The following is a 21,554-nucleotide window of genomic DNA, read 5'->3' on the forward strand; positions in this document are numbered from 1 at the left end:
CCTTAAACTTTATAATTTTAACGTTAGCGTGGCTGTAACTGTGGCGAGTCATCCATATGGATGAGTGTTGTCGGTGCGCATAATGTCTCCACCAACATGAATTAATTATTATTTAGCGATTAACTAATTTAACAAGGTGTACGTGCAGCGTTAAGACTAGTCTACACCGAGATCCTTTAATTAATCTTTGTCCAGCTGTCGATCCGGTCGAAACCATGGTAATTATCAGATAGCTGATAATTTAACGTTCGATTTGAATGTGCTTGTGCAAATGCTCTGCATAATAGACATGAAGGCGATAACAGTTTAATGGAAGAAATCCAAACACTTAATTACCATTCGGTAAATGTTTGGTTAATTAATTAAACTAATCCGATATCTCCATGAGAAGTAAGTGTTTGTAATGAATTTCGTGGGCGAACTGTCTTGCTTAGAGTACGATAAACCTATAAATTACTGAGGAGCAATAAAGTCACATTAAACTCTCATAATGTCATAAAAAACCAGTCGATGATATTTATTACTGTTTTAGTTAAACTTAAAATCATTAAATACTGGATACTAACGGATTATCTTCATAAATATCATCAAGTTTCTAATTAATTGGTTTTATTGTCACAACTTACGAGTGCAGTGCTGATCAGAATTTATAAAATTGTAAAATTAATATTTGTTTTAAGAGATATGTCTAAGTACGCACCTGTCACAAAAACTATAATAATAAATATCTATCTTGAAACGGACTACCTATGAGAAATCTTAAATTTAAGTATTCAATGAACATAATCATTGATCAATTTACGGGGTGTTCCAGGTAAAGATGGATAATCAAAATGCACTAAAATTTTCCATCTTCTACAGTTTAGGTATACATTAATTGTGTCTTTTAACATCTTTGGGACCTAAACTGTTGATGATAGAGATATGGTCTCGCAAACTTTTCTGTAGGAAATTTAATTTTCTACAAATTTCTTCTTACCATTTTTCTTGTACAATGTGTTTAAAAATAATTGTTCATCAAATCACCTATGAAATTTGAACGTTAAATTAAACTATGAATGCCGTCAAAGTGACAGATCCGTCAAAATAATGCAAAAAGGCTTCGAATCTAAAAACGAAAGAACACACAACAAGAAAAAATTGTGGAAATGTAAAAACAAGTCAAGACAAACATAAACGTAAAACAATATTAAGGATAAATGTAAAAAAGTGAGTAAAAAGCTAATTAAAAATTTGACAGAGATGAAACTACAATAGTCGTTTGGACAAAGCGGCACATTGAATTTGAATTCCATAGTTGACGTGATGAACAACCATTTTTAAACACATTTTTAAACTTATTTGCAGCGTCTTGAAAAAAACGGGACAAAAAACAAATTTTAAGTTTTAAATATTTTTTGTCATGCTTCTTATGAAAATTTGAATCGTCAGTTTTTCTTAATCTGTTAAGAATGTAAAACTCAACATTTCAGTATTTTTTCCCAAGTTATTAGTGAATTACTATAACGTCCAAAGCGCCCTCCTCATTTTTACTCTGCCGTACTATTTTATTGGTTTCAGAAAATCCAGCGATTTTGTATCTTGTTTCGTATCCTAAGTCATAGTTGTCCGTAGTTGGGACAAATCTGTTGCCACATTAGCAACGTCTGTGTAGGACCAGAATCTACGAGATAGATAGATAGATAGTGCTAACTTTTTTTTACGTGAATATACAGGTATACAACGTTTTCTCATATACTCGTAGGTAGAGCCTTTTCCAAAACTATTTCTAATGTGTCTTCGTCCTCAAATTTATCAATGTTAAAATGACAACTAAGTAAATTAAAAAAAAATGCGCGCCCATGTATTTCATTATCTAAACAAGTGGGTGCATTTCAAGAGTCTTTAATGTCACTGTCTGTTCGCCACCAGATATGTTAAATTTTTTCACCGATAGAATAAAAAAATCACTAAATGTCCACTTTATTATATCGTGTAAGATAAAGATCACTAAGGCCCGGTGTCTGGTACGATTGAAAGTGGCGCAGCTAGAGATAGAGTTTATGAGGGGTTTACATTTATAAAAGTATATTTTCAGTATAAAAACTCACAACCACACAGAAATGAGAAATGAGCGTTTGCTATTAAATACAGCGTTAGGCAAAAGTATGGAACCAAGCGTTCTGTGCATAAACTATGTTCCTTACTAAAAAACTAATTAATACCTCATTAACTACTTTAGAAATGTGATCATTTTGCAAGATTATTTTTTTTGAAACTCCTTTTAGTTTTCGAGTTATTCAAAAAAAATTTTTTAGATGGCGTTTTTTTGATAAAAGATTATGCATTAAAAATGACTTCTAATTCAATAATTTTGTTTTTGAACCAGTGTTTTTTTTAAATAAATTATTGAAGGTGCGTTCCGAACTCATTATGACGGTTTTCCAAATTTGACCGAAGAGATGGTATCCATAGATGTTTTTATTCGAGTAATTTGATTCGTCAAATTTTGCGCAAATATCAACATCCATAGATACAGCCACTTCGGCCAAGTTCGAAATGCAACTTTAATAATTTATTTTCAGAAAACCTCTGAAAATAGAATATTATTAAATTAGATGTAATTTCTAGAGCATAGTCTTTTACCAAAAAAGTTGCCGTTATGGGGTGCCATTTGAAAAAAAAAATGTTTTTTAATAACTCGAAAACTAAAAGGAATTTCGAAAAATTTTATTCTTGCAAAAGATCACATTTTTAAAGTACTTGATGATGTATTAATTGCTTTTTTCGTAAGGCACATAGTTTAGACACAAAACGCTTGGCGGAACCAACTTTTGCCCAACGCTGTACGTTGCTCTGTACATATGATTTTTTTTATAATTTTTCTGCAATTTCCAATACTTAAAATTAATGAATTAATAAATATTTATATCTCTATATTTTTCCTGAAATGTTGTTCTGTGCAAAAATAATGTAAAAAAAATGTCTCAAGTTCAAGTTTATTATTATATAACTCACATTTTGTAGCTACAAAAAATATTGAGAATGTGAAACAAAAAACTTTATATGTTTTCAGCCTTATTTTATAGATAGTGTTTGTTTTTATTTTTATGTTTAAGTGTTTCTATGCTAATTATTTAAAAAAATATATACAAAATAATCGCTTCAGAACATAAAGAAAGAACAACAAGATGAAGCTTGTCAGTATTTTTTTGTATTGTGTAATATTTATTTTTTATTATTATCCAGAAAGGTAAAGGAGCGTATACGTATAGTATACTATCAAAAATAGTGAACAATTAAAATAGTTGGTTTTTATAAAAAAAATGATGTTATTACTCAAAAATCAACATCTACCATGGTATCAGAAATGTATTTTACAAAATATTTCTCAGATCATTTTTCTGAAAAATAACAAAAATTTAAATTTTGTGAGTTGCTTTTCGCAGAATTCTCAGAAGTAGAAAAAGTGGAATGTTTACATCGAGGTTTACATTGATTGTCTCAAAAATGTAATTTTTGTTTTATTGCTATACTACTAAAATCATGTTGGTTGATTATGTCCTCGCTGCGCCAGTAGATCAAGCTTCAGTTAAATTGCTGAGATAATGCGTTGGCGTTGCTACTTTTTAACTGAAGTTTAAATTTACCTCTCCGTTACAGGAGAGTTTCTAGAAACGGGGCCTTAATCAAATAACAATCCACCATAGTAATCATTTGTAGTGGTTCGAATTTATTGAAAAAGCAACAACATTATTAATACCTATAACCCCCAGTTATAGATAAATTCTATCGGTTCCATTATTTCAACAGAAACACCAATCAGATCATCTCTACCTTAGAAACCATGCAACCGACAAAATTTATCTATCAAGAAACCGGGGGTAAAAGAAATTAGCTTTTTTTAATTAGTTTATTGGCGGTGGGATACATCCATTGCTATAAGCCCGAGACCAAACCAAAAAATTATAATCTATAACACTTTTCTCAAGAAAATCAAAATGTTCTGTTTTTTCGGACAGAAAGAAAATTGTTTTTTTAATAGACATCTATTAGCTGTTTCAAAACTATAAAAACGCCAACGTCTCATTTTCTCTCAAAATTGGCTGTTATAAATTGTTCATGCACTTCAAAAAAACAATAGCCAATGTAATTTTGAGTTTTAATGAGAGATCTAACCATTAATAACTATTTTACAATTTTATCAATCTTATTTCAAAACATAATTCGGTAAAATGGACGTTTGCGTTTTTATAGTTTTGAAACAGCTAATACCTACTTCTTCCATTTGTGAGAAAATAAGTGAGTTAGGCATTTCCACTGTATTTGTTAACTTTTTTGGTTTTACAAAAATATAACAGCATAACATTAAAGGCGGTAGGTAAGTATAAATATGTAAGATCTAAAGTATCGACAGATAACGTCACCTAAAGCGGCCGAAAAATGGTCATGTTCAACCGCTTTTGATTCCCAAAACTCCAGTTTTGATAAGGTCCCTTAAAAACATTTTAGGTAGATAGATTAGGTAGGTTCTATTCGTACACTCTGTTTGATTTTGAATAGGTATAAAAAATAATTTGTCTTATTTATAAATATAATTATATTACAAAGCAAACTATGTCTTACAGAAAAAAGTGTTCTTAATGGTAAAAATATGCCTTTGACCATATTAAGGAAGATAGAAACGCGCTAATCAAATCCAGAATACGCTAGATGCACAATCTGCTAAACTGATACTTAGTTATTTATTCAGTTTAAGGCAATAAATTTAATTGGTAGTTAATAGAGCCTGTTAAATTAATTTGCAGATATGTTGTAAATGCCGTTTTGAATCAAACTGAAATGCATATACATAAGCCATGTGTTTCTGTCGTCAGAAGCAAGTCTAATTGTCCGATTTCATAAAAGAAATAATTTTATTCTGAATACTACATATTGAAAAATTCGAACAAGCACTGTCAGGGTCAGGGATAGTCAGTTGATTCAAGTTTAATTGTTTAATTTATTTCTTCGCAAACCCAACAATAGCATCTATTATGATCGGATCACCAACTATTTCTTACAAAATTAATCGAAAGTAAAACGTCGTTTGAAAATTTAGATTTATAGAAGCCTCAGCAGCAATAATTTTCTTTTAATAATTTCCGCTTCCCGCAGTTCAATTCTGATGGATCAAAAGAAATTCTATTAGGTGAAAATCAATTATTGCCGTACCCTTCCTTCCCGTAAATTAAATCACCGTTAAGGAAACAATACCTTCGGGAATTGAAAAATGAAAGAGTCGCTAATCGCATTTAACAATTTAAAGCAGTTCGATTGAGCATGCACAGTTATGGGCATTAAACGGCGTTATGTCTGTAGCGGGAATTCAGCTGGATGTAAAAATCACTCTTTCAATAGCTAATTATAGAATTTTACAAGACGAAATAGCGCTTTGCTGAATATAGGAATAGAATCCATTGTTCTACAGCCAGTATCTTAAAATCATCCGGGACAGGGTAATCTCGATAACACTACACAGATAACGAGACAAAGTACAACGTGCGGTATGTTCACTCCTTAGAAGAACATGACAGCCGATAGCCTCAACACAATTTACAACGGACGCTGCTTGAATTCTTTTATCAAAACATACCGCAGCCTTTTTTACCCAATGTGAATCGTTTTGTGGTATTTCATTTTACGCGCTTTTACGCAGTGAAAGAGAGTGAAATTTGAATGAGAAAAGGTTACAAAACAAATAAAGGCATAACTTTACGGATGTTTGTGACGCTTCTAATCTGGGGTGACAGAGATTAAACATTTAAATGAGACGCTTTTATCCACCTCTCAAAACTGTGCGAACAATCTCGTCCAAAAGTTTACAGATTTTATAATGAGAACACACTGCAGCAAACTAAGTGTGCAAATGCTTAAGAGGACTAAATATGTAATGAAAACAGAAACATTATAATAAGGTTAAATTAGTTAGGTGATCAAAACTTTAAATTTTTTATTTTGGCAAAAAAGAAGTACTTTTCTAATTTTTAAAGTCAAAATTATTCTTTTCTATGTTTAGCCATGTAACTAGAAGTTTAACAAATTAGGTAATAAGTATCGTTTCTATTTTCTGTCGTCAGTGATGGGTAGAGTCACGATCAAAAAGAATGACACCCCTAATGCACAGCCACATATTATACGGTTAATGTGTACGTTTGGCTAGGTTATAAACTAGCTGGATATTGTGTAAACTAGTTGGACTGTTCGTAAACTAACCTGAATGTTGAAATTTATGACTTAAAAAATTTTAGGCAGACTTTAGTATGGGTGTCATTCTTTTTGGTCGTGACTATACGTAGGTATGTTGCAAACAAACGTAGAGAATAATTTTCTAACCTAAAAGATTTATTTTAAAGAGGAAGGGTATAAAACAAAAAGTATAACTTTACGAATTTTTCTGACGCTTCTAATTTGGGATGACAGAGATTAAACATTTAAATGAGACGCTTTTATGTACCTCTCAAAACTGTGCGAACAATCTAGTCCAAAAGTTTACAGAATTTATAACACCGCAAAATGTGCAAAAGCTCACGAGGACTAAATATGTAATGAAAAAAAGAAACATTATAATGTTACATTAATTAGGTGAACAAAACTTTGATTTTTGATTTTGGCAAGAAGAAGTACTTTTCTAATTTGTAAATGTCAATAATATTCTTTCTTATGTTTAGACATTTCTATTTTCTATCGTCAGTGATGTGCACAGTCACGATCAAAAAAATGACACCCCTCAATCCGCAGCCACAAATCTTTTCTATATGATACGATTAATGTGTACGTTTGGCTAATTTATAAACTAGCTGGATATTGTGTGAATTAGTTGGAGAGTTTGTAAATTAACCTGTTTGTTGAAATTTATGACCTACAAAATTTTAGTCAGACTTTTGCTATTCGGGCCGGTTCGTAAAGGTGTCATTCTTTTTTATCATGACTGTACGTAGGTATATTGCGAAGAAACGTAGCAAATAGTTTTCTCAGCTAAAGCTAAAGCTTTGCAGATGTTTGTGACGGTCTTGATTAGGGGTGACATCAGAGATCAAATATTTAAATGAGACGCTATTATTCACCTCTCAAAAGTGTGTTAAATTTCGCTTCCTAAGGGAAGCTACAGTCGCAAACTGAGTTACAAAACTCAAGAGAAACTGTTATATATTAATTATTAGGCAGTTTCCTTATTGTTAGACCAGAATATAGATATACCGGGTGTTTCAATTTGGTATTCGTACCTTCGCAACTTTTTTATTTTTGTAAAAAAAGTATTACAAACCATAATATAGTACAAATGATAAAATACCACGTGTATACAAAATAGCGTATAATCTCTCTGGCAAGTTATGGAAAACATTTCAGAAAAAATGTAATGAAAAATTCTTTTTAACAAATTTAGCAACACAAAACCGTTTTGTAAAATTGGCAATCTCGTCAGTTTTTAAGTGTTTTTGCTGTATCTCAAATTTAATTATTGTGGAGTAGTTACAGTTCTGACTATAGAATTTTATTTTACTATGTTTCCAGATCAATTTTTTGGTTTTCTAGATATAAAAAGACCAACTTTTAAAATTTAATGTTGATGATTATTATAAATAATTTTTCGTTTCGTTCACATGGAAGAGTAGAGGAATTTGATTTCTTTATTGGCTATATAACCGATTAAAACTATTTGAAAAAATTAAGAAAAATTCTCCTGTTTACTTCTTTATACTGGTCAGAATAATAGAGAGGAATTTTTTTTACTATTTTTCGAGAGTTTGTTGGAACGTGTGCTATAGCATAGGTACAGTCACGATCACAAAGAATGACACTTAATGAAGTCCAGTTCAATTAAAATTAAATAAATAAAAATTTTATTTAACAATAAATTTATTTAGCAATAAAAATTTTATTTAACATTTTACAATGCAAAATAAATATCTAGAAGTGAAGTAAATGTGAATAAAATTCTTAAATAACAAATAGTGTAGTATCCCTTATCTAATTCTGGGTAATTGACAGAAATTCGTCATTCTAGTCTTTTTTACCTTATTCAAAGTTACCCATATCAAAGGAATATTTGTTGACGTTTATGACCCAAAAGATTTATTGCTCGGTTTGAGTTCAGCCTCTTGCTCGCCGACCGGGTTTATAGGGGTGTTATTCTTTATGGTCGTGACTATACCTACTGTAGAGGAGTTTCTGCACCAGTTCGTATGAACTATGCACCCTGTATATGATTTGTTATACTTTTTTTTAGTAAAAAAGTTACAAGGGTGCAAATACTAATCTGAAACAGCCGGTATCTATTTTGAAAATATGAACAGTATTTTTTCTTATGTTTAATTCTTTTACAAAAAGTTGTTAAATATCGTTTGTAGTTTCGTCGTCACTGTGTATGTGTGTTGTGGAGAAACATAGCGAACAAGTTTCACAGCAAAAAGATTTGAATAAAGTCTCGAGATTAATGTGTGAAAGGCCGATATTTATTGGTTGAAATTATCAATAAGAACCAATGCAGGATTTGCCGGTAGTTTTTTCAGATTGAACGCCGCAAAATCACTACTTACCGTTCTAATAGCTCTGAAACGGCAAGTGTCCACTTGTGATTGTAAACACGTCTGTCTCTATGTATTAATTATTATATAGGAATCGAGATTTCCATTGAGATGTCAGATGAGTATATCATAAAATATGCTGACTTATTACACGATAAACCCGAGATAGCAAAACTTCCGTCCGACTTCATTAGTTGGAGAAACAATAAAAATGTTGAAAATTCATACGTCCAGCGACACAAAAGATATAAATCATCATCTAACGCAAACAAAAAGCCAGTCACACTTCATCATACTTAAATTAGTGGTAATTTGTAGCCAGCCAACGACTATTACCAACGGTAGACTTCAAGAGCCTCGACGATAATTCAAACTTTTACCAGATCGGACTCGTAAGTGAAACTTGATAATGGACAAAGGTGAGTTATGGCGACGTCGAATGCGCTTTTCTGTTATTCCACCTCATTCTCGAGTTAATTGCGGACGTTTATTTTGACATCAGATGTCCGCTGAACAACTCGTCGCAAATTATTGTAATTATGGGAGATTCAGAAACCGCTATTGTGTAAAACGATATCCAAATGAATGGAGATTTTTTCAAAAATAAATGCTATTTAGTTGCTACTCACCTTGGGAGCTAGAATGTCGCCTACTGCTCCGAGAAGCCGCTTCTACCACGCGACTAAGCCGTTTCTGCAAAGCTTCTTTTTCGCGATATCTGCAAAAAATGTTTCATGTTCATAAATTCTTAACCCACCAACGATTACAGAGCCTTAATAGCCAGTTACATCGGTTTTTACTGATCAAACCAGATTTTATTCTTTTCCAAATGGGAATTCTGCAAGTTAACGCCTCCACCATTTTTGCTTGCTAACCACGAGCATAATTTTTGAATTCAGGAAGCCTATAAACATTTATTTTGCTCAGCCGTTTTAAAAGACTATAACAGGTAGAGACCCCACCACGGCTTTACCGCCAACGTCCGTTTGCCTTGCAAATGATTTTATAACGAAAATTATTAATTTCTGGAAGAAATTATTTATTATATTAGCATTATGTTAATTATACCGGATATTTATGTGATGACATGGTATTAGTTTCTGCCGCTTTACACTTTATAAAGCTAATTATAAAATTTATCACGTTGTCAAAAAATATATTGTAAATATCGAGGTAAATATATTATAAAATTTAAATAACCAAATGTTTTAACCTTTGAGGCATTAATCTTCTCACATAACTGTATTTTCTGAAAATAAATTATACAAAACCAATAAGTAGGTACGTTTTTTATGTTTTTAACTGTTTCTCGAAGTGCTCACGCTACGAAAAAATCTAAAAATGTTATTTAAACCAATTTAAACTTTTTATTTATTATAGGAGTATAATTCAGTATGTGCAGGTTTTATGCAGGGTGATTCTTTTAGGGCCTACATTTGAAAATTTTTAAAGGCAGAGCTTTAAAATTTTGTATACGATCCAAATCGACCATTCAAATGAATTATTTTCAAAATGGCTTGGCTTCCGAAAATACAAAAAATTAGCGCCAAGTTTGAAATTTTAAATAGTAACCAGACATATTTGAATCCACTTTCTCAAGCCGAGTAAAATTTACACAAGTTGTTGGTAGTTATCTGTTATACTTTTTGAGATATGTCAATTTTTTTGTTAAAACTCTTTGCGATAAGTGAATAAGTTGTCCTGCATTCGATAACCGTAAATTTGAAAAGTTTTCTAGAATTTTCGAAATTGTCAGTACTCAAAATTCATGGCTAGTATGATTTTTTCAATAAACTGCTATAACCTAGTTTTTGTAAATGAAATGACCCTATTTTCTTAACAGCAATCGAAAGAATGTTGACACTTATGCTGACTTTTATCAATACTTCCTACCTACCTTTTAAAGTTTTTGAAAAAAAATCTCAAAAAACAGATTTTACTTCGTAATTTTCATAGTTAATCAAGTAGACCTTGAAAATGGTCAACCATTGTCAAACTTCCATACCTTATTTAGTTTTTAGCTGGTCTATTATAGAATAAAGAACAAAAAGATGATATTAAATTATGGTTTATGATAAGGATAACTTGGTAAATTTTGTAAAGAAACTCAGTCAGTCTGTCATCAAATTTTAAACTTCTTGAATGAAAATTGTGAACAAATGGGACTTTTCTTTTAATGAATAGTACAATTTTATCGTATTTTTCCAAAGTTTACTTGATTAAAAATGAAAATAATGAGCTAAAATTTAGTTTTTTGCAATTATTCTAAAAACTGTAAGAGATAGATATAGAAGATGTTAATAAAAGTTTGTATAAAAATTGATTTTCTTTAGATTGCCATTAAAAAAACTAAGTCATTCTATTTGAAAAAACTGTGATTATAATCATTTTTTACTCATTCCAAAAAATCATAGTAACTTAGAAAATTAGCATACGTCAAAAACTATAACAGATAATTACTAACAACTCAGATACATTTTACTCAGTTTCAAGAGATGAATTCAAAAATGCTATAAAAATAGGTGGTTACTATTTAAAATTTCAAAGTTGGCGCCAATTTTTCATTGTTCCAAAAGTCCAGCCATCTTAAAAATAATTTAGTTGAATTCCAAATGGTCGATTTAGATTGTATACAAAATCTTAAAGTTCTAGCTATATTAGAAGTTAAAAAGCTTCTTCAAAATGTAGGGCCTAAAAGAATCAGCCTGTATTATGATAATTTATAAATTATATTATACGTTTTTAAATCTTGCACTATTCATAGAGAAGGAAAACGTTTATAAACACACCAAATATTTGTGAATAAGTATATTTATTTTGGCTGACAAGTAAAAAACCATTCAAACTATTCAATAACCCATCACACAAATTGTGTATACGTGCATGTGAAGAGTATGTTCTCGGTCTGTGATTTAAGAATGGAGCAGCCCACCTGAACACAACTACTTATTATGTGTTCAATTTCAATTCGCATTGGTGTGGGAATAACAATTTTCACATAGGATTTTAGGCCAAAATTACATAGACGGAAGAGGAAATTAAAAGCGAATTTGTATACAAGTGCTCAAAAGAGATTAATTTTGAGTCGGAAGACTGGGATTAGGATTAAAAATGCATATCATTAATAGTAATAATCAATTAAAAAGCGTTTTCAGAGCCGGGTTAGTGTTTACTTGCATTTAATCGAGTTTTATTGTCGACAGCAATAAATCAAACTAACTGAAGTCTTAGGATTGAACTCCAGTATTATTACAGCTAATGTCTAACTAATTATAGCGGCCGTTCCCGTGAAATGTTTACAGTAAAAAATTAATTGATAAAGTTAGGATGATAGACACATAATTAGGGTATCTAATTTTGATGGATGGCTTTATAGTAAGCCGGAAATACAAAATCTCCTTATTCAATATTCTCCTCGGGAGAGGTAATCAAATAATGTTTTCTCGCCGAGATAATTATCATTGTCCGCACGTAATTTATTTTTTAGTAAATACAAGGCTAATATCTAGGTAGAAACAGTTACGTTTTTTTCCCCTCTATAATAAGTAATTAAAGTTAAATGAAATTCTGTTTTCTTGGCGCTTAAAAACGTATCATAAATTAGCATTTCGTGGTGATTAATGACGAGAAAATCTACATTTGTGTCAAAATGTGCGGCCAATTAAACTACAACTTAATTATTGATGGTAGCAAAATTATCATAGTGATAGCTTCCTATTTATGCACAAATGTATGATTACAAAAGAAAAGTTATGTGTAGTGTCGCAATTTACGTTCGTTAAAATATTTTCAATACCGAGAAAGTGCAATTTAAGACAAAGACACTAATAAACCAAAGAAATGCTGACACAATTTACCACATCGTTAACTGTAAAGTCAGTGCGTGATTTATAAGCGCCCCGAAATAAATTCCCATTATTAAAACAAATTTCAGGTAACAATCGACGAGTTTATAGACCTCGCTTCCAAATAAAATTTTAATTTACGGATCGCTTTGACTTCTCTAATCCTTAGAAAATGTTAATTAAATACTTCACTCCACGCCCGATTAATAGAAACAGACAGCTTGACAACAAATTCATTGTAAGGATTTCCAGACTGTCTAGTTTCGATCATCGCTTCCATTGGAAAGGAAATGAAAGGATTATACACGATTCAATCGTCAATGCCGAAGAAATTGATTTCAAGATTAATCTAATTCCAGGCGAAATGATGAATTTTTTCGGTGCCTGCTGAAGGCTTAATTGGATTATTATATGCAATTTCACAGCGACGCTTTAATCCCGAATAAATTTCCAAAAGCCGTTTTCAGCCGACCGATTTTAATCTCCAAAATTTAACTTCAATGAAAATAAAGTGTGTGTCAAAAACAAATATAAAATTCTTAATAGGGGTCAAGCCATCCATTTTTGAAAAAATTATTAATGTTTCTTCCCCGGTGCGATAAAACAATAGCAGATTATTATACAGCGTGTTTAGCAACAATTTGAGGGTGGATAGGGAATGGCAAAATGAATCGATCAAGTAAAATCCCTGTCGAAAATGTGTAGTTTTCCCAAAAAAGTGCTTTGAACTTATGATCCTAAATTTTGAAAACCGCTGATATGGGATAATAAAAATTAGTGTGTACTTTAAAATTATTGAGCAGCGACTAACGTAAATTAATTTTTTTTGAAATTAAATTTGATATTAAATTTTACAAAAAGAAACAAGAAATTATCCAGTACTGAGATTTGAACCTCCCTCACAAAAAATATGTTAGCAACAATTTTGAAAAATGTTCAAGACGTTACTGCGTTACTAGGTTCAATTTGTTTAAGGAAACTATTAACTTCTAATAAACTACCATAAACCACACAGTAGCTCTCAACAAATGAATAAATAAATTTGTTTGAAGAAAGTACTGTTACTTTTTGGAAAAAATATATAAGGGTTTTTAGTAATTTTATTCATGACACATTCACATACATAATATTGCTAAGTCGGTCTCTAACACCCTGTATAAGTAAAGTAAAGTTGTTCATTATGTGTTCAGAAAGGAATCACAAGGAGAAAGTGCCAACTTACATTGATTTTATAGAACAAAAAAAATCACCAAAAAATATTAGGTCAAGTAAAATAAAAAAATTACTAAATACCTAAATGATGTAGCAACCATTGTAGAATAAAGGTGATGTACTTTTACAACATTATTAATACCTACAGAAAAAAAAATGTTACTTCACATTTTGCTTCGTGAAAATCATTTTCCAAACACGTTTTGAACTTTTTATCTATGAACACGTCCCCATTTGATACATTTGCTACTGATATATGTTGTAAGTTTTATGCTTATTTTTAATCATAGAATCACTCCTTATAGTTTCTTGGTAAAATTTTACTTACACACCCTGTACAGTTCAGTCAAGGAACAGGTAAAACAATATTGTGAGAAACAATATTTTTGACTTTAGAGCTGCGTTTGAAAAGTTAGGAAGGAGAGAAAGGAAAGTTCCAAAAATTACCGATTATAATTTTCCGTTTAATTTCAAAAACGGTGCGTGTAGCATTAAAAACAGTGATTTAAAATTAAAGTCGACATGAGCGTTGTTTAGCGAGGGCATGGTGAGTCATTTGCTTTTTTTTCAAATGATTTTTATTTCGTTATCATAAACGAGTTATAGTTAAAAAAAACAAAATTTAAGACATATCTATTTCTTAATTTTTTTTTAATTCATATCATAGCAAAAAAATTTGTTCTACAAATTGTTAATTAGGAAATGTTTTTAGTATTTATTAGTTTATGTTATTTAATTTTTAAAAACAGAATGAATTTAAAGAATTTTAAAAAATACTCATAACTAGGATCGACTTTATTTTGGTATTGTGAATTGTGTAGGTATTGTGAATGTATGTACATTATGAATTTTTTTTAAACCAATCATTTTTAATTGTTTAAATTTCAATCAACTTTTTTAAATTATTTTGATAGTCCATTTCTCTGTCTTTCTTGTAAACATAAAATATTTGATAAACAAAAAATTATAAAACAAAAATTAAGCAAGTTATTTTGTAAAAGGTTTTGTTTTTAATATTTTTTCTTATTAAATAGCATGATAGCAGTTAATATAAGATGTAAATACACAAAATAGATACTATGAGTACCTACTTACCTAAATTCATTACCCAGACTGATCCAGAAAAGCTGAGCCTGTTGAAAGTATGAGGATGGGATGATTAATTCGTGGCTTCTTATAGAAAACAATTGTTTTTTTTTAATTAATTTTTATGTTATAGTGTAACGTTAAAATTTTATCAAATTCGGTCAAGTGGTTTTTAATTGCTGCCTTATCAAGTGCCCAAAGATCTCGATTTTTTAAGAAATGGTAAAAGCTGAGGTTCAAACTGTAAAGAGATATTTTTATATTTAAAGTTTAACACCTTAACTGTTTAAAAATGCGTTAGATTCTACATTACATACACCCCTTCACATGTTAGCGTGATTTAAACTGTATTTCAAAGTTTCATTTGTGCACCATGTCCAGGATAGTCGAAACGTGTTTCTCCTGTAGATGTGGTTAAAAAGTACACAGAACGGTATTAAAAGATTATAAATAAAAGTTATATGAGATAGTCCAAACTTTGAAAATTTTAAAAAAGCAAACACATCATATCTTTCAACAAATTTTATATATGACAAAAAATTGGCAAAGTGGGGCCGCAAAACACAAAGCACAAAAGCATAGCGGAAAAATCAGATCTGAGCAATGTTTGGAGCTACTTCAGCGTAAACCAATGGATTTTTTGCGCTCATTTATAACAATTGGGCTTTAGCAATTCAAAAAAAAAACACTGCAAAGTAATATAAATCAAATTTTAAAGAAATCACAGCTAAAAAAGTTTTACAAAAATCGGCGCCGAAGGATGGGATAAAGACTTCGGAACACCGATTGACCAAGTGCATATACCTAGCAAGAGGTTATAATGAAAAGTATTAAAAAAACGTTAACCTAAATTATTGTTTTCTTTGTGAGAACACGAATTAATCATCCCACCCTCGTATATATTTTTGTTACTTTGCAACACTACAACCGGATTCGATTTCTCTTGACAATTATTTGACGTACAACTCCACAAGATTGAATTGTTGTTAACTGAAAGCGAACTCCATTGATATTCTTTACAATGTAAATTCAGTCTTAAAAACAGACACATTTTTTTCTGAGTCAGTTTGTTTTATCGACAAATTTTTCATTTTATTTTAAATTTTTATAACTTTTTTAAATTCATAATATTGTTTTTATTATTTTTCTTGTATTTACCAAAAAGATAACAACGCCCTTAAAATGACTGTTGATTGTATTATAGTACCCAGTTTATTAAAACAAAAATAAGAAAATTACTAAATTTGGCCTTGACAGTAATGCTTCACATACAAACGAAACAGAAATTTTTTTGCTTGAATTAGACACAATAAAGTGTAGCGACAAATTTAAGCATTTGCCTATCTCTGACATAACAAATCAAGTTCTACAATAAATATAAAGCAATTAAAAAATGGTTAGCTGCCATTAAAAAAACTGAAAATTACTTAAAAACCAAAGACGTCATACATTTTGAGTTAATGACCAAATGCAGCTTGTATAAAAATAAAACGAACTTATTCGAAAATTTCTGAAAAATAAGCGCTAACAAAGGTATGAATTTTATGTGTATAAACTTTAAAGTAATGTCATCGCCATGCATCGTTTGTTTTAGAATGACAGTTTCGTTAATTAATGTTTTCATATTTTAATTTTATTAACACTAGTATTAATATGTATTTTTTAATTCATTGATAATAATTTTATTGTATGGAATTGTAAAAAGGATCCGAAAAAATTCACATGCATAAAGAAAATAATAAATCATTTTTTGAAAACGCAGATTTTTACGTGAGATTATTAGTTTTTGAGATACAGAAAAAAGTAGCTTTTTAATACTAGTTCTTGTTATGTAAAAAAATTATAAAAGAGAGACAACACCAATCATTACTAAATGACTTCTAGATATCGGGGTTAAATCAGCCTTTTGAATTTTTTGAAATTCCCTGTTATCGAATTTTAAAAACAAAAATATATTTGTGATCATCGAAAAATGGAGATTTGTCGCCCTTCCTTCGTTTTAAAAAAAATATTATAATTTTTTTATATTTTATATTTTATAATTGTTACGTTTCCTCAAATTTAATGAAGATTCTTTGTAAAAAACTTTCTTTAGTTTCCGAAAAAATTGATTGGTTAAAAAGATAATAAAAAAATAAATTCCACGCCATCTGGCAGCTTAGAATCACACTAAAACATGTTCCCCTTTAACGTTTAAACAACGTTGGGCCCTCTCTAAAAAAAGTTGTAACAATGGTCATAAAAACTAATCAAATTTTCTACAAGATGCTGGTATCAATTTTCTTGTAGCGAACCTAAAAACTTTCGAGATATCCGCAGATAAAAATTGCATTTTAAATAAACATTTTTTTCTTCATGGTGCTTAATTTTTGGTTTACAACACTAATGCGCGGAAAGGAAGTTATTAAAAATTAAATTTCATATAATACTGAAACAGAAGGCACAAATTCTCTTTTAAGCAATGCACTTTATTTCGAGCGTTCATTGACTGGACTGTTGCGAAATAGCGAACAAGGAACAATTACCTGCAGAAGAACTCGGGTCTGATCCGGTAGCGGGCCAGGAAGTCGTCGTAGACCCGCAGCATGGCCAGGAGATGTCCCGCGACCACGGCGCCCTGCTCGTACGTCTCGTCCGGCAAAAGCATGCTGGAGGCATCGTCTTCGGCGCTTAGCCACACTCCGACACTTGCAGTTCACGAGATTACACAACCACTACACTGCCCGTTACAATTATCGTCATGGTTCGTATTAAGTTATCGTGTTCTAGACGTCATTGGATCTACCGGATGCCACTTGTGTTGCACTTTCTATTTTCCTTATCCGTGCAACCTGAAAATATTTCACATTTCATTCTGCAGTTTTGGAAAAATCAACTCAAATAAAAACGCAAGTTATGTTACAAAAGAATTTAGGAAAAAGATAATGAATCTTACACTCGGACGAGATAAAACATAAACAAACATTTAAACTATAATAAAGGTAGGTGATACGGTAGCGATATGAAAGTTCAAAGCTACTTTAAACAAAAGTCTGAATAACTGCTAAAAACTGCTGCATATCATTAACATTAATAGAATATAAGCAATGAGATAGATGATTTATAAAGTACTAATTAAATATACATAAAATATGAAGCGCAAAATATACTTAAAACCTTAAAAAAGGAATGAAAACTAAAATAAAAACATGACACTATTTAAGGTGAAAAACTTAATTACATGGAAGTAGTGAAAACAGGAACGGAAAAGAGACATTAAACAGATGAATAGTAAATGAAAATGTGTACCATAACAAGAAATTTTTCAAGAACAAGAAGTAAAGCTTTATATCCCAAATAAAATTTAAAGTGTTTCTCAGATTTAATCACGATTTCTTCGAATTTTTCCTTATTTCTTCAAAATTTCTCGTAATTTTAAAATGATTTCCCGTGATTTCCTCAATTTTTTACACTGATTTGTTCTGCGATTTACCCCTCAGTGTGTTTCTTTGTTAAGATAAGCACGTTATCAGTATATGACTAAATATAATATAGAAATCTATTATATTTTCTAATGTTTTCAGCAATACTTTGATAACTCTGTTGTATATAGCAGACTTCAAAACAAAGAAATTTCAAAAAAATACCACTATGAACTAACAATTTGCTATGTGTTTGAATTTATTGAACAAGGGTGTGCTAAAACTTTCATATACGTATAAGCTGTTTCAAAAGTATAAAAACGCCAACGTCGCATTTCACCGAATTATTTTTTTAAATAAAATTGTAAAATAGAGTTAATTTTGAGCAAAAATGCGACGTTGGCGTTTTTATAGTTTTGAAACAGCTAATATGTATAGATCATAGAATTCATATATATGAGTATATTTTTTATAAAAAAATTGGTTTTAAAGTAAAATAATCTCGAACTCAGTCTCAAATTAAAAATTGCATGTATTGAAATAAAATAAGGAAATTTTTGTATATGTACTTGATTAGGCAGTCATACCATCAACATAGTTTGATGAATTTATGTAGGTATTTTATTGAAAAAAAAAATTACAATAAATGAAACTTTAGTGAATTACTTTTAATTAATTTCAATTAAAATAGTAATCGTCTTATCTACATAATATATTGCACACCATATGTAAAAATAAATAAATTTATTTAAATTATTTAAAATAGAGACAATACCAACAATTTTATATTCTTCTAAGTCTATGTAAAAAACATCAGTCCAAAAATGTAAATGTACCTTTTATCTAATTTTTAGTTAGTTATTTAGAAACAATTTAAATCTATGAAAAAGCAAACAACAGTTTAATTCATTCCCTACTTAGCTGTACATTATTATTTCATTATTAAGCTGATACTATCTTTGCATTTAAATGAGGATCACCCACAATTCAACTTCCAGAACTGCTGAAACTTGACTCTGTTGATGACGCAAAAATGGCATTAAAAATTAACTTATATAGAAATTCAAAAACCGTTTTTCCGAATACGACATATAATAAAAAATTTAATTTCTTCTACATAGTTTCATAAAAATAATTTAAAAGTTAATTATGTCGTCACAATTTGTTTATTGCCTTGTAAAATTTATAAATTAATTTAGAAACTTGACATAAAGTAGGGCCTCAAGGCCTTCCATGCTCAAGGCTAAAGATTTGCATCTTTAGACCAAGATATTTCCAATCAGATTAAACAAAAATTTTCGAAATTAAATTACGGTACAGCTTCCGAAATTATTTGCTTAAAACGGTATTCAAATCAATCTGTAGAAAAAACCTGAAAGACTATCATTAAAAAACCACCATTAAGATAGTACGAAGAAATTTAATAGGTAAAGCAGATAATTACATAGACTTGAAGACGGAAAAATGCATATGAGCGTGGGATCCTAAAAGTAGGTAATCGAGCAGAAAAAGCACAAATCGAGAGTTTTCATCCTCTCCTCTCACACGCACCAACAATAAAATATCGCTCTTATTAGAGAGTCAAAGAGCTCCATTAATAACCGAAATCTTGTCCAGTGTCACTAATCGTTCCAATAAATCAACATTAGAACCGATTTCGAAAGCGACACTAATGTCACGAATTCGTCCTCCCGCTCAAGAACCACAAATTATTCCATAAATAATCACAACGAACGGTTATAATGATCCATAATTCGGCTTTTAATTCAAAAAACCGGCACTAAATCACCAGCGAGGTTTAATGAACACGTGGACAAACCATCCTCGAACCATAAACCACTCTGCCAAAAATTTTCAAATGGAACCGTTGTGGGCGTAATTAAATAAGTTAGCGCCCAACGCGTATCTATTTAATTACTATAATTTCGACGTGAATTATCTTTCCCACGTTTATTTATTTATGTTAATTGCTACGTTGAAGGAATCGAGGGTTCGCCGCATTACCTCGCATCGAAGTCTCCGGGAAGAACTAATCCGCGCACATAATAACACTCGAGTTAATCCGCCGCACTTTTGACACTTGAGATTTTTTCTCGTTGAAACCGTTGCTCGCGATAACCACCGGATGCTTAACATTTAATTAAACAAGAACCGCGCAGTTTGATTGATAAACAATACGTCTTATATATGTCGCTGACAATCAACGTGTGCTGAGGATTCATACAAGAATCAAAACAGCGTGCAAGACACGCATGCGCCCTTGGAGGATGAGCACGCGGTGAAGATACAAGAATACTCACCTAATTAGTGCATAATTTAATTGGAAAAGAGAAATTGGATTGGCCCGGTTTTTGGACACCAAGAAGTGGTAAAGCTGATGATGAGGAACGAAAAAATTCCCTTTTTTGCCAAAAAATTAAAATGGTAATTGGCTAATTAATTAAAAAGCTAACTGTAAAGCGGCCAACTCCTTTTTGAGATAAGATTAGATTGAAGAACAGAAGCGTCGATGTTGGCATGCAACTCAATGAAAAAGTATTCAACTTTATTTCGAATAGTTACTATAGCTCACTATTATACAGGGTGAGTTTAAGAAACCCGTAATATTCATATTTTTATTGTGGGTCATTTTTCAAAAAAATCCTCGAACAGGTCGATTGTATTTTTGTAATAGCTACATACTGACACCCTTTGACACATTTGTGACGAAACTAGTTTTTGAGAAATGAATTTAGTATTTTTAATGGCCACCAATATTTTTGTTTACTGTTTTTGATAGTATAAAAGAATTAAAAAAAGAAAAGTAAAGAAATTTTATTTTATTTTTAGTAAGCATATAAAAGTCATGTTTGAAAACAATTTTGCAAATTCTGAAATTGACACTTTTTGAATGCGTCCTAGCGCTGATTCTGGCACATGCAATATTTTCAAAATTGTAATATTTCTCAATTTTAACAGTGATTTTTTAGATCCTTTAATTTCGTCTACATTTTTACTTTTCGGTTATCGTGAAGGTACTATTTGTGAAAATTGCAATTTTTTTCTGAAAAAATGGTGTCTTTTCCTAATTTTTTAAATAAAATACACCTCTGTGGTCTCGAGTCTGGTCCTGAATTTTTTGATGGTCTTTAAAAAATGCGAATTCGTTAATTTTTGCTTAATATTTGCAATTTTGATTTTTTTTTATTTACCTTTTGGTCTTTCAGCAATCCTGAACTTCTTGAAGCACTGAACGGTGGAAGTTTCAAAAATATTTTTTTGTTTTCGAATACCACTTCACTTTTATTGTTTAATTCTAAAATCCTTCGTGTTGTAGTTGAAAATTAACATAAACAATAGTATAAAATTTAATGTTATTAAAACACTACTTTGTTTTAAAATTAAATTCAGTACATTTCAAAATAGTGTTCATTTTTAATCTATTATTTAGTTTGTTTAAATTTGAATTACGCAGGAATTTTAGG

General features: G+C 30.5%; 1 protein-coding gene across 1 annotated transcript in view; it reads right to left on the reverse strand.

The window, feature by feature from the left end:
* The window catches only part of dachs, a 93,234-nt gene extending 72,968 nt beyond the window's left edge, over positions 1-20,266 (reverse strand). The window contains exons 1-3 of the mRNA XM_064355736.1: positions 20,095-20,266; positions 17,215-17,520; positions 9,176-9,264 (exon numbers count right to left, since the gene is read on the reverse strand). Coding sequence (XP_064211806.1) covers positions 9,176-9,264; positions 17,215-17,336 — 211 coding nt within the window. The 5' untranslated portion in view covers positions 17,337-17,520; positions 20,095-20,266. The remainder of the gene's footprint in view (positions 1-9,175; positions 9,265-17,214; positions 17,521-20,094) is intronic.
* Between the last annotated feature and the right edge of the window lie 1,288 nt (positions 20,267-21,554).

The sequence above is a fragment of the Tribolium castaneum genome, chromosome 1, assembly GCF_031307605.1.
Source record: "Tribolium castaneum strain GA2 chromosome 1, icTriCast1.1, whole genome shotgun sequence".
Classification (NCBI taxonomy): Eukaryota; Metazoa; Arthropoda; class Insecta; order Coleoptera; family Tenebrionidae; genus Tribolium; species Tribolium castaneum.